Source organism: Cynara cardunculus (genome assembly GCF_001531365.2).
Source record: "Cynara cardunculus var. scolymus isolate 2C chromosome LG 13, CcrdV1, whole genome shotgun sequence".
Classification (NCBI taxonomy): Eukaryota; Viridiplantae; Streptophyta; class Magnoliopsida; order Asterales; family Asteraceae; genus Cynara; species Cynara cardunculus.
Genome location: NC_037540.1, coordinates 32,050,815 through 32,064,778, shown reverse-complemented (window position 1 = coordinate 32,064,778; position 13,964 = coordinate 32,050,815). Strand labels below are relative to the sequence as shown.

At 29.9% G+C, this 13,964-nt stretch overlaps 1 protein-coding gene across 1 annotated transcript; it reads right to left on the bottom strand.

The window, feature by feature from the left end:
- Positions 1–7,376: 7,376 nt before the first annotated feature.
- Positions 7,377–13,365, bottom strand: LOC112524983 (sodium transporter HKT1-like). The gene is made up of 3 exons (XM_025134928.1): positions 12,308–13,365; positions 8,520–8,732; positions 7,377–7,712 (listed from the first exon to the last, which is right to left on the bottom strand). Exons 1-3 carry the CDS (start codon positions 13,363–13,365, stop codon positions 7,514–7,516), a joined length of 1,470 nt encoding a protein of 489 aa, XP_024990696.1. The 3' UTR covers positions 7,377–7,513.
- Between the last annotated feature and the right edge of the window lie 599 nt (positions 13,366–13,964).

Below are 13,964 nucleotides of genomic sequence, written 5' to 3'. Positions count from 1 at the left end.
TTATTTTTTAATTAATAAAATATTTTAATTTAATTATTAATTATAGTTTTTGAAAAATTACTAATTAAGGATATGTAAGGTTGACCCATTTTATTTTTACTCATATATCTTGTTTATTTAAAATCATAAATCAATGTAGATTTTTACCCCCTAAAAGTTCTTCTAAACTCAAAATATTGTAATATATATATATATATATATATATATATATATAATCAATTTAAAATTATTTTAATTAACATATTTTGTATTATTTAATTTTTCTTTAATATCTTGTTTATATTAATTAACATATTATATATATTATTAGGGATTTGTTTTAACTATATTACGAAATTTTATAATTGATTAAATTTTCAATATGTCCTTTTTGGTCATTTTACATTTTCATCTAGCTTATCAGCTAAGTTTTGTCAAACCTAATTTGTTCATCATCTAGCTTATTAGTTACCAACGATCTTATCAGCTAGCCATCAACTTATCAGCTAGTTTTCAACAAAGACCTGTGATTGATTACAAAGAAACCTTTAGTTCGATTGTCAAACCAAACCAAACCGGTCACTGTTCGATCCTTACTTGGTCTTGCCATTACAAATGATTGGCTGGCATCTAAGGCAACTTGACATCAAGAACGCTTTCTTTAAAGTACCTTACTCGATGAGGTGTACATTTGTTGATGTAGCATTTTCATATTGCGCAAATATTTATGGGTTAAAGCAAGACCCTCGGAATTGATACATGGAACTCAATAACTTCCTTCTTGGTTCGAGATTTAAGCACTCAATAGCATAGGCCTCTTTATTTATTCTGCATCACTCCAATGGCATCGATCTGTCCAAATCGTTATCATGGGAAGGGTAAGTATGGCTACATTGATGAAACCCTCAACCCCCAATTCCTCATATGCCAAATAGGATATTCAAAATTTCATGGTTACGGCATGGCTCATCAACTCGCCACAAGACAACATTGTAGAAATCTACCTTCTTTACCCCATGGAAACATCTACATGGGATGTTGTGACTCACTTCTATTCAATCTTAAAGACTCCTCACAAATGCTCCATCTTCAAACTAAGGTTCAAAATTAACCTGAGATAAGATACCGTTAATGTTACTACTTACTTTAATACTCTAACAAAATTTTGGCAGGAATTAGATCTATTTTTTCAACCATAGTGGAAAAGATCCAGTAGATGTTGAGTTATACAAGAAGATGCTCACTAAAGAGAGAACCTAAGAATTAATGTCTATTTGTGAATTTTTTGAGCTCAATTGAACCTAAGAATTGAAGCCATATATATGAGGCATTACAAGATCCAAATTATGTTCTTGCTCTGCAATATAAACTTCTTCAGATTGAGAGAAACAAAGTCTAGAGGTCAGTTCCAAGGCCAAAAGATAAATCAATCTCTGGAACTAAATACGTCTTTAGAAATAAGAAAGCTGAAGATGGGATATATAGTAGTAAAAACAAAGAAAGATAGACCGGTAGCCAAGGGATATTGTCAATAATTAAGAGAGAATTAATTATGATGAGACCTTTTAACCCGTGGCTAGGATTAAATTAATCAAGATTTTGCTTGCTTATGGAACACACAACTTTAAATTATATCAAATAAAATTTAAATATGTTTTTTTTAAATGCTGTGCTACTTGAAGAGGTATATGTTGAAAATTCTAAGCATCCAAATCATGTATATGTTTTGGACAGGCTATCGCTATGTATAGACTAAAACCGACTGAAAAAACATGGTATAACACTCCGACTGACTTTCTTATTAAGCCTAGATTCAAGAAATGTACTATTGATACTGCTCTATTTCTGAAGAAGCAAGATAAAGATTTAATCTTGATTTAGATTTATGTGCATGACATTATTTTGGGTCAACTAACATAAAGTATTGTAAGAACTTTGAAAATATTATGAAAACGAGATGAGTTTGATGGGAGAATTGACCTTCACCTTCAGTTAAACAATATCCTGAAAGCATATTCATCAATCAAGCTAAGTATGTCAGAGATATTTTGAAGAAATTTAATATATTTGATTGTTATTTAATAAAGACACTAATGACCACTAGAGTCAAAATTGATGCAGACTTAAACGGAAAATCCGTTGATCAAAAGACTTATAGAGACATGATTGGTTCATTGCTTTATTTGATAGCTAGTAGACATAATATAATTTTTGCTACATGTTTATGTGAAAGATACCAAGCTAAAACTAAGGAATCCGACTTCTGTAGTTGTTTAAAAGATCCTTAGATATCTAAAAGGCACACCAAATCTAGGCCTATGGTATCCTAAGAATTTTAGCTTTGAATTAATAGCATTTACAGATGCAGATCATCGAGGTTGTAAGTTCGATAGAAAAAACACTTCTAGATCATGTCAATTTTTGGGTGATAAGCTGGTAACAGCCGCATGTTGTTGTTCACAAGTCATATGGATGAAAACCTAGCTCAAAGGCTATGGTTATACATTTAACAAAGTCCCCCATTTATTGTGATTCCAAGAGTGCAATTTCCATCACTGAAAATCCTATTCAACACCCAAGACTAAGCACATTGATATTATGTATAACTTTATCAAAAATCATGTTGAGAAGGGGATAATAGGAATGTATTTTGTTCAATAAATTATCAACTTGTTAATCTCTTTACAAAAACATTATATGAAAATAGATTCAATTTCTTTGTTGGCAAGTTAGGTATGCTAAATAAATTTATACTTGATCTTAGCTGTAATTTAACCAGAGTTTAAGAATGTTCTAAATTGGATTATTCCTTTAAATCTTAGTTTACTTGAAACTCTTTGTATTCAATTTTTTTTATAGAAGTCTGAGACTATGTTCTCAGATTTCACAAAAGTCAGAAGAAACTACTTTAAACTTGATAAAAAGTCTGAGACCACGTATTCAGACTTATGAAAAGTCTGAGGTTGTATACTTAGAGATAATTCTTATTTATGAGATATTAAGATAAACTTTCATCTAAATTTATACATTCCAATTGTGCCAAGCATTTTACTCTGATTCAGTATAACTCTAAAGTAGCAAATTATTCTTAATTGTTTACATCCGAGAAACATAATTATACCTTACATATTTATATGCAAAGTGTGATACCCAAAAATGGGGTAAATAAATAAATATGAAAAGAAAATGAAAAAGAAAAAGAAAAGGAAAATAAAATAAAATTGGTTTTTATTTAATTGGACAAAAAATGTGAAGAAAAACATGAAAATGGGCCAATCATGCCATTTAATGAAAGTGAGAAACCCGTAGTGACCCCATGTGTAATCGAGTTGTAAATTTTTCAACCAACAGTTATCAGGTTATGATCATTTTGACCTAACCTAACCTGATAAACTTTATATTCTTTTATTTCTTGAACTTAATATGATTGTTAAGTCTCTATGTACACTAGACAATTATATCATCACGTACCCTCTTCATATATATATATATATATATATATATGTAATCAATCTCTTCTCTGTCTCTATATAACTCCTTCGTATATATGTTCATTCAATATGAACATATATATGCAAATTGAGAAAAGTAGTTGAACGTGATATACTTATAAGGAGTATGGATAAGTTATACCAAAAAATTGACGATGAAAAAGGAATTATGAGTAAAGAACAACATATTCAAGGTAACAATAATATTTTGATGTACCAAAGTATCAGCCCGACCAACCCGTAGTGTTTGGATTGGGTTAGGTTGGATTGGGCTGCATTTTGGCTTGGATTTGAGTTGAGATATTTCAAATTGTAAACATTAGGTTGAGTTATTGAAATGTCTTCAATATGATCAACCCAACTCATGAGTTTCCCAAAAAAGGAGTTTATGTTGAATAAGACTAAAAATGAAAGAAAATGTTAGATTGGGGGTAAAAAAATGTAAAGTGGCCAAAGTATTGATGCAAGGGTGGTTAAATGCCAATATTTGATGGTTCAAGGGTGTGTCAGTGTCAATTTTCTCATACTTGAGGGTTCTGTTTTGTAAATATGACCGATCTGATTGTCTGAAAAAGACACATCAATGCTGATTTTTAAGGCCTCCTATTGGCTCACTAGGTCAACAAAAAAAAAGCCAAAAAAGCCTTTAGATTTATTTAGCCAATACTTTCCTCTAAGCTCAACCAAATTTTGAGTTCTTTACATGGTTCGGTTCGTTTTTAAGTCCTCTATTTAACCTTAGTATGTTTACATCTAAGATTTTAGTTTTCAATGTCCAATTTTGAGTTTTTTTTTTTTTTTTACAGATTTACAAGTGGGTTAGAAACAAAAAGAGTTTAATGAGAAAATGGGATTCAATACTTGATGATTTTCATTGATTCTTGTTCTTATGTATTCGTCTCAACCATCAGAAGTATAAATAATACAACTAACATCCGATTCAACACTTAGATAGAAAGTTTTATTACTCTTGTAACACTCATATCTGATATACAATATTAAATAGGATATGACTTACGTGATTTGACATACGAACCACAGGAAGCTCAAGTGTTTGGATCTTGGCCACCATCCGATTCATAACTTAAATAAAGTGTGATACCAATTTTTTGATTTGATTATTCTCCATCCAATTAGGAGAATCGGGTTGACCTATCTTTTTAATCAGTCCATCTTGTTTTTCAAGAATCCACATTTTATTCTAAATTATTCTAGTCCGATGTTCTTACTTCGTAATAATTCTATAGATGAAATCTGAACTATAACTTATATTTTGAAAATAGAAAATATAGGATTTTTTTTCTTTGCACAAGTCTTGTAACTATCTGTATTGATCCAAGACTAAAAAGCATTCAACAAAATTGAAAACTAGTTGAAGTGACGTCAAGATCGTCACTAAAGCAGATTGGTTTGTCATGTTGCCGAAAGTAAATCAATACAAGATAAAGTCAAATAGTAGTCTGAAATACTGCCACTAGCAAACCGAATTTCGGAGTGCAAACTTGTCCAACTAGTTTGGCTCATCAACTCTACTAACACTCATTCTGGTATGAAAACATGCTCAACAAACACATTTTGTGTAAGTCCTTATATTCCAGAACCAAAATTATGGTCGAATAAAATAATTTTCTAGAGTTTTAGTAATAAGTCCATAAAAAACGGATGATAAGCAAACTATTTAAGGGACGAGGCCGATTAGGCTGGGCTTTGCTCAATGTTGGGCTGCAGGTCTTGGGCTGAAGCCTATTATTGGGCCGGTTGTCTGGGCTATAGTAAAAGAAAATAAAAGGCCTAATGGTTGCTTTTAGTTATTCCAATTTGGTTTTTGGGTAATTGTCTGATTGGACATTTAATTATATTAAGCCCATGTGGATTATTAATTTCATATTATATTAGGATTAGGATTAGGGTTACATGTATGAAATAGCAACCTACTTTAATAAATTTTTTTATTATAGCGTTCTACTTTTTGTTTTTCTTTATTACACCAATGTATTTTCAAATTATTTTTTATTAAGGCATTGCATTTTAAAAAATCTACCTATTATAGCAATAGGTAACTTGTTACCTTTTAAATCGGTTAACCCCTTGATTTTTTTTGCTTGTGTGACTTTAATGAGGTGATGTGAATGACACATCATTTTGATGACTTAACTAAAATAAAAATAAAAAACTAATTTCAAATTATTATTAGTGATTTTTATTTTTCTTTGCTATGATTTAAAAAATATTTAATTTTTTTAATTTTTTCTTTTTAAGTTACATGCAAATTAAATAATTTAGAGTAACTTATTTCTTAAATAAATATACTATATTATTTTCGAGATATATTTTGTTTATAAAAATGTAACACTTCTTATTTTATGTTGTTAAAAAAATACATATCTTTTAGAGTTCTCTCTAAAATATTAACGAAATAAATTGTGTTCTACAATTTTTTTAATATTGTTATATTAATTAATAATTTAAAAAAATCTAATTAATATATTTATACGTCAAGTAAAAGTTTTTGAACAAATATAATATATTCTTTAAAAGTTAATATCTTTTTGGTAAAAAAAATGAACAATTCTTATTTTATTTTTTCAAAAAACACACATCTTTTTAAAAATATTAGCTAGATAAGTTGTCTTCTACTAGTTTTATTAATATTGATATATTAATGAATAATTAGAATTTTTTTAATTCATTCAATATATTTATTAAATAAATGTAAAATATCTAAATATTAAAATTAAAAGTAAATTGTTTAATAAGAACTAGTAGATGTTATAAAAAATTAATTTTGAAAGTACAATGTTGTAATAAGAAAGTCACATCATTATAATACACGTGGACAACCTACGTGGACAATGAGATGGCATGAAAACCTGGTATAATGGGTAAATTTAAATCAAAAGGTTACTCAATGCTAAAATGGGTAAATTTTTCAAAGTATAATGTTTTAATAAAAAATAGTTTGAAAGTATATTGTTGTAATAAAAAAAAACTGAAAGTACAATGCTATAATAAAAAGATTTATGAAAGTAGATTTTTATTTTGTGCATTTTGCCCTATTACATTATTAAAGGTATAATTACTTAGATTATGTTAATTAATTTAGTTTCTAAATTAATTAATATATTAATTAATTTAAATTATTATTAAACTATACATATTAATTCATTAATATCATAAGGAGGCGTTTATGAATTTATTCAATTAAATGAAGGATGTAAAGCGTCATATTTTGTTAAATATTTATCGAGACATTTGAATACGAAGCAAATGATTCGTTCAGTTGTTAAAATGATAAATCAACGAGTCATTATCAAACATATCACTCAGAGGTTCATTAAATTGTTTTGATGCTTTAACAATGAGATTAAAGCGTTGTAATTTGACTTGAGTACTTTTTGAGCCGCTCTAATTTGGAGAGATGAATTTATAACGTTAAATATCGATTATTTTAACGTTTTGGGACGTCATCAAGTTTTAGACTTGAGGTTTGACTAAAGTTAATCAAGGTTGACTGGGTTGATTAGTTTTGACTTTTACCTCGTTTGAACCGATTTCAAAAATGAGATCAAGTGGAGACATTTGAGTTAAAACCACTACTACTTGCTCCTTTTGGAGTTGCCCTACGCTGCTACCCATAGACTTTCAGGGTATAAGATTATTCAGACCAAAACCGCCACCCATATTCGGAAATGAATATGAACCACCCACCCGACGATTTTGTTTCTCAAAAGCAAGCTCTTTGACATGCCTCGGTAATCAATATCGGATCAAAGATATTCACATAATCCATGATCTGAATCCTCATACCTCCAATTTCCAATAAGCCACCTCAAATGCACTAGAAATAATCTAAATCCCTCTTCGCCTCGTTTATTATCCAAATAGACAAATATATCATACATACAACTTAACCCGCACAACGTTTAATGGATAAAAAAAGCGAAGAACGCCTTCATTAAGCACAAAAAGTGAAAAAAGCCAAGAAAAATAGCACACATTAAGCTCTATATCCACAAGAGATTCGAGGGGACTTAATTATTATGTCAAGATAGCTTCCATGCTTTACCACCATTCTTGTGAAATTTTTTAACCCTTCCAAATATCATCACCACAATGAGAACCAGTTTGCTGATACCATTCCATCTTCCAACGAACCCGTACGATGCGTCTTTGCAGTTTCCGTCAGGTTGAAGTTGTCGTTTGCAACTATATCCCAATGACAATCCCACGTTTCCATAACCACTACATGACGTCAAATATATTAGAGTGTCTTAATAGATTGCTTTATAGGATTTCAGTTTATAGAACCAAACAATCGTATGTCCTGTTAAAAAGCGTTAGCAATAAGTTCATAGGACATTACCAATGACATTTGACCTAGCGGTATCGTAGTCTTTGGCCTTTTCAGAGATCAGTGGTTCACACCTCACCAAAGGTGATGATGGTGCATGAGTTTATTTGTTGCATTTGTCGTATATAAATATTATATATTTCAAAAAGAAGTTCATAGGACTTTTTAGGACGTCTTACCAAGATTTTCAAAACGTTTTTGAAATAAAGTGTCGTATTAGTTTCTTTACAGAATATTTATAAGATATTTTCTCTCTCTTACTTTCTCCATTTTCAAAAAAACTATTGGAGCGAAAAGAAATGTTGAAAAACTTCATTTTTTTTCCATTTTAAAGAAGTTGTTGAAGATGTTTTTTAGGACACTTAGGGGCCGTTTACTTAAACACTTACCCGGTAAGCACTTACCGGTAAAATTCAACATTATCGCTTACTTACAGAGTAAGATTTTATTCACTAAAATGCATCGTATGCAACAATTTATCCCGGTAAGCGCTAACCATGGTAAGAGTCTTCGTCCTCACTTACCAGGTAAGATTTTTAGTTTTTGTCATATTCATCCGATAAACTAAAGTGACTTGATAAACGCTTACCCGGATAAGCGTTTGGTAAACGGCACCTTAGACATATTTTTACGTTTTTATAAGTCCGACGTTGTAATGAGTTGAACGACTACATGGATAAAGTTTAGCTGGAACTGACCTAATGACTTCAAAAACGATGCTCAAGACACTAAAGTTGAGGGGGTCTTTATGCATATTTTCAGCTTCTTGGATGCAAATAAGCATGATTCCAATGATCAAAAAGGTGAGTGGTGAGACCAGGAGGAATCCATTCAAACCTTCCTTTTGTTCTTCATTACACTTATTGTCTTTATCTTCTTTCGGCAAGAAATATGTGTACGGTGGAAGGTACCTGAATAAAGATCCGATCTCAATCACTAAGTAAAGGATACAGTAGCTGTAGCTAGTTATTCAGTTTTAATCATAATAGACTGTTTTATAAGAATTAAGTTATGAGACCAAACAATTGTTTAAATGAAAGTGTTGTAATAAGTTTATAAGACGTTTTTCAACGTCTTAAAAAGTTTTTTCATGGCACAATTTAAAATCAAACGCATTATTCGTTTTTTATATGACATTATTTGAAAATTTGTCTTAGGAAAACAAATGTTCAAGGGAAATTTGTCTTAGGAAAACAAATGTTCAAGGGAGAATAGACGCTTTTTCTGTTTTAAAAGTGTTCAATAAATTTATTGCAATGCTTTTACATAGGACATACAATTGTTTAGTCTTACAAACTTACATCTTATAAAACGGTACATTAAGATATCTGAATAGATGATTAGATCCGTTTTGTTGTAATGTCTTAAATGGGTTTATTGAAAATTGGTTGGCATTTCGAAATTAAACAATATCAGAAAAATCAAAGTTTTCTAATAATTTATTAAAAAACTTAGATTTATGAGACCAAACAATATATATAAAGGTAAAATGTACGAAATAGTAACCTACTTTTATAAATTTCTTTATTATAACATTGTACTTCCAGATTTTCTTATTATATTAATATACTTTCAAATTATTTTTTATTAGGGTATTGTATTATAAAAAATTATCTATTGTAACGATGTATAACTTTTTAATTTAAATTTACTCATTATACCAGGTTTTTATACCACCTCACTGTCCACGTAGGTTGTCCACATGTACTATAGCTAATGTGACATTCTTAGTACAATATTGTATTTTCAAAATTATTTTATTATAACACCTATACAACATTGTACTTTTAATTTTTAATATTTTATTATTTAAACATTTTACATATTATTTAATAAATATATTAAATGAATTAGAAAATTTCTAAGTTATTCATTAATAACCAATATTAATAAGACTAGTATAACACAAAATTTATCTTGCTAACATTTTTAAACAATATGTATTTTTGGAAAAAGAAAATAAGAATTGTTACTTTTTATACAAAGAAAATATTTTATCTTTTAAAGAAAATATTGTAGATCACAATTAATCTCGCTAACATCTTAATTTTTTTATAAGATATGTATTCTTTTAAATAAATTAAAATAAGAAGTGTTACCTTTTTTTTACAAACAAAATAATTATCCCGAAAATAATATATCATATTCATTTAAGAAATATCGTACTCTAAAATATTTAATTTGTATATAATTTAATAAAAAGTCAGAAAAAATTAAATATTTTTTAAATAGTAGCAATAAAAAATGAAAATCATTAAAAATAATTTGAAATAGGTTTTTTTTAGCCATCTCATAAAAATGGTGTGTTATCCACATCACCTCGTTATAACACATCACCTCATTGAAGCCAAGGAAGCAAAAATAAAAATAAAAATAAGGGGTTAACCGGTTTAAAAGATAACAAGTTACCCATTGCCATAATGAGTAGATTTTTAAAAGTACGATAATCTAATAAAAATAATTTTAAAGTACACTAGTGTAATAAAGAAAAATGAAACTAGAATGCTATAATAAAAAAATTTATGAAAGTAGGTTGCTATTTCATAAATTTAACCTTATATATAACGTTATATCTAAAAATGTTACAGTAAGTTTATATAACGCCTTTGGTGTTTTAACAAGTTTTCGAGATACTTTTGGAATAAAGTATCGTATTAGTTATTTACATAACACTAAGTATTTTATAAACACTTAGTGTTCTATAAAATAGTTAATACGACAATGTATTGAAAAGATGTGCTAAAAACCATATTAAAACGCTCAAACATCCTATATTGTAGCACTTTTAAATAAGTTTAGTCCTATAACAGACAGTTTTATGACACTTAGACATTTTTAATATCCTATAAACCCGATTTTATTAGTCCGACCTTTGTCGGTCCTTTTTGGATCAGGCTAGTCCTAGGTCTAAGTCCCATTTATTCATCTCTATTGTAGACATTAAGTTATTTGCAGTAACATGTAATCCATGATAAATAAAAGAAGGGTACGAATCAAAATAATGTTAAACTGGGCATGAAATCATAGTATAGAAAATGAATCTGTAGTAGCATCTCAAATTAAATGAATGGTACAAACAATTGAACCCCACATCTTAAAATCAACTGAATAACGTGTGTGTGGTGTATGGAGACGAATCCCAGACCTTGAAGCCTAAAAATATATCGGTTGTGTAGTACGTGGGACTTGTTTAGATCACTATCTAAGTTAAAGAGTAATTGGGTAAAAAAGAGGTTCTAATTAATATATACGTAGGAGAAATGATTTAATTTTAGCTGTAAAACATATATTTAATACTGATTTATTTAATTTATGATTCGATTCTCTTTTTAATAACGTATAGTATTTATTCATGTAACTGTTGAAAAAAAAAGAGGACATAAAATTTAAAGTTTATTCGTTAGAGAAGAGAAATGAAGGAAAATAGGATGAAAACGTGGTCCTCGTAGTGAGGTGCGAAATCATCTCTTTAAATGGTTGTTCACACACTTGGAATATGAGATGATGGGCTCCTGATCGTCGACATACAACTCGATTCCTACCTACTTGTTAATCACATCTTTTAATTCTTACATAATTTTATACATTTTTATACTATCACTCATATGTTGTAGAAGGGTATTCGTACGTACAATGCAGCGAGATATATTTTCATTTTAATATTTTGTTTAATTTTTTTTGTCTCTCTTGATATAATACGGTTTTTGTGGTTTTGAGAAAGATAATGTTTTTATGATTTAGTGAAGTAATTTATTTTTAACTTAACAATAAAATTTTATAAGATAATGATTATCGTAATTATAAATTAGATTTTTTATATTTAAAATAAGATATTTATCATATATTTGATGATATTTATCTGCAGTTAGTTATACGAATTTAAAAATAAAGTTTTAATAAGTTGTATTTACGCACAATTTATTTGTAATCTTAAATTTTAAGTAATATGCATTAATATACAATACTTCATGCATAAATAATGGTTTTTAAGAGTTCTTATCAAATGCTTTGTAATATAGTATAGATTAATCATGCCGGATAGACAAGTTTTATCTTGGAGTCAGAAGTGGCATTGCCTCCTCCTTAAGCTTTAAATATTTTTTCTGATATAATCCAGGCCTCAGTTATCCATTTGAAACTTTGTATAATTCATATTAATTTTTTTCTTACTTTATAAATGCCAAGTTTTCTAAATTTGTTCTAAAATAAAACGTTACTTGTTTGTATAAATATAGACGTAGTTATTTGTTTAGATCGCTTGTGTTTTCCACCGCTTTTTTACAAATATTTTTAGGACGGTTTTTAATTAAAAATCACATATACCTAAGAGTTTTCTTAACCTTGCAATCATGATTTTTTTTACATTTTTTCAAGGTACTCCTAGATAAATTTTCTGGCTCCGTCCGTGTCCGTGTCCGTGTTCGTGTGCCGACATGGATTGAAAGAAAATGGGACTAGAGATGTGGAGAGAGGAGAGGGGACTTACATCAACATGATGAATAACACAAGGATTGCCGGAGTAACGAGCGAAAGATCAAACACCGATTCACCGGTGTGCCTAGTGTTCACAACTTGAAATAACGACCCTATTACTTTCTCCAAAGGATTCAACCCCTCCATGAGTTCAGACTTCCATCCCATAGATACGAAAACCACGAACTGAATACCTATGAACCCGATACACGTTAGGCCAAGAAACCGACACCGGAACCCTGATAACAAGTGGCTGTACCCCAACTCCCAGTGGTTTCGCAAAACGTACTCCAACTCCTCCTTATCACTCACCTTACGTAGAATCGACAGTAGAATTCGAAGAAACACAGGATACAATGTGTTCCCAAGAAGGCCTAATGGGATTAGAATTAGTTGCAAACCTAAATCTTTCTTGAAAACCATCATGTTTTCGTTTGTTGGGAGATAGCCACAGTTGGTGAAAGTAGAGATTATGGTAACAGTTGAGAATACTGTTATGTTCAGATCTTTGCTGCTCAGAACTTCTTTTGCAGATGGAACAAGGCTTATGTATAGAGAAACTAGAAGAAACGAACTTATATGCACAGTAAGGAAGTAAATCAGGACGATAGACCCTAAAAACTTCATGGAATCGTGCTTCAAGTCTATGCCGTTGTTCTTCAAAGAGTTCGAATTGTTTTCAAGATCTGTACAGCCATTGGAGTCGAAGTACCGAGTCTTCTTTATCTCTAATAACCTAAACTTTTGGATTTGGAGTTCAAGCATTGAAGTGAAGACTTCTCCTCCCAAAAGCATAAGAATCGACAAGATAAACAGTTGGGTATTTGAGAAAACCTCCATATCGACTGTGGCCATGCTGGAAACAGTTGTAGCGGAGACGGAGGTGAAGAGAAGATCGAAGTTTTTGGGACGATCAAGAGGGTTTCTTGGCTCCAAGTTGGCTAAAACGATGAACCCTAAAACGCTCAGGGTGGCAAAGTAAGAGAGTTGCAGCCATAGAAGATCGACTCGAAGGAACGAAGACACGAATGCTTTTCTTTGGAAAGAAGTGGGAGCGATTGCGATCTTCATTGTTTGTAATAATTTGCTTCACAGATAGAGAATGATTATGAAGTATAGATAGAAGAGAATTCTGAGACATTTTTTGTAACGTTAAGTTAGTGGAATATGGTACACGTGGCATTGAAGTATATGTGGAATTGCTCATGGGACAATAGGTTTCAAATTAAAACATAGTATCACACATGACTTATGTTGAAATCCACATTTTCTACTAGGTTTTTTTTAGAGTTACATGGGTTTCCACGTATCGTTACGTAGTATGAAAAAACACTACTATTCTAGGGGTTCGACATTTTGAAATAATTTATGTCTATCTAACCTTCGTTGAAAGGACATGTTACTGTTTTAGAGTATCACATTGGCTAGATTTGAACCATTTCTCTTATCTATATGTTGAAGCTTTCCAATCCCTTGTATTCTTAACGGTTCTTTTAAAGAATAAATGATGTTCTATTAGTTCATTGTTTCATTTTGACATTCATGCATTGTTCTCACTATATGTGTGTTTGATGCATAAGTTCAATACCTTTTACTCATACAATGAACTACAATCATTAATATGAGTTTTTATGTATTTTAGAAGTCGTTTACTAAACCTTTGTTGAGTA

Coding starts and splice junctions, on each gene's coding strand:
- LOC112524983 (XM_025134928.1), bottom strand. CDS start 13,365: ATGAAGATCGCAATCGCTCCCACTTCTTTCCAAAGAAAAGCATTCGTG. Junction 8,733..12,307: donor GTGTTATTCATCATGTTGAT/GTAAGTCCCCTC, acceptor ATCTTTATTCAG/GTACCTTCCACCGTACACAT. Junction 7,713..8,519: donor ATCGTTTTTGAAGTCATTAG/GTCAGTTCCAGC, acceptor GACGTCATGTAG/TGGTTATGGAAACGTGGGAT.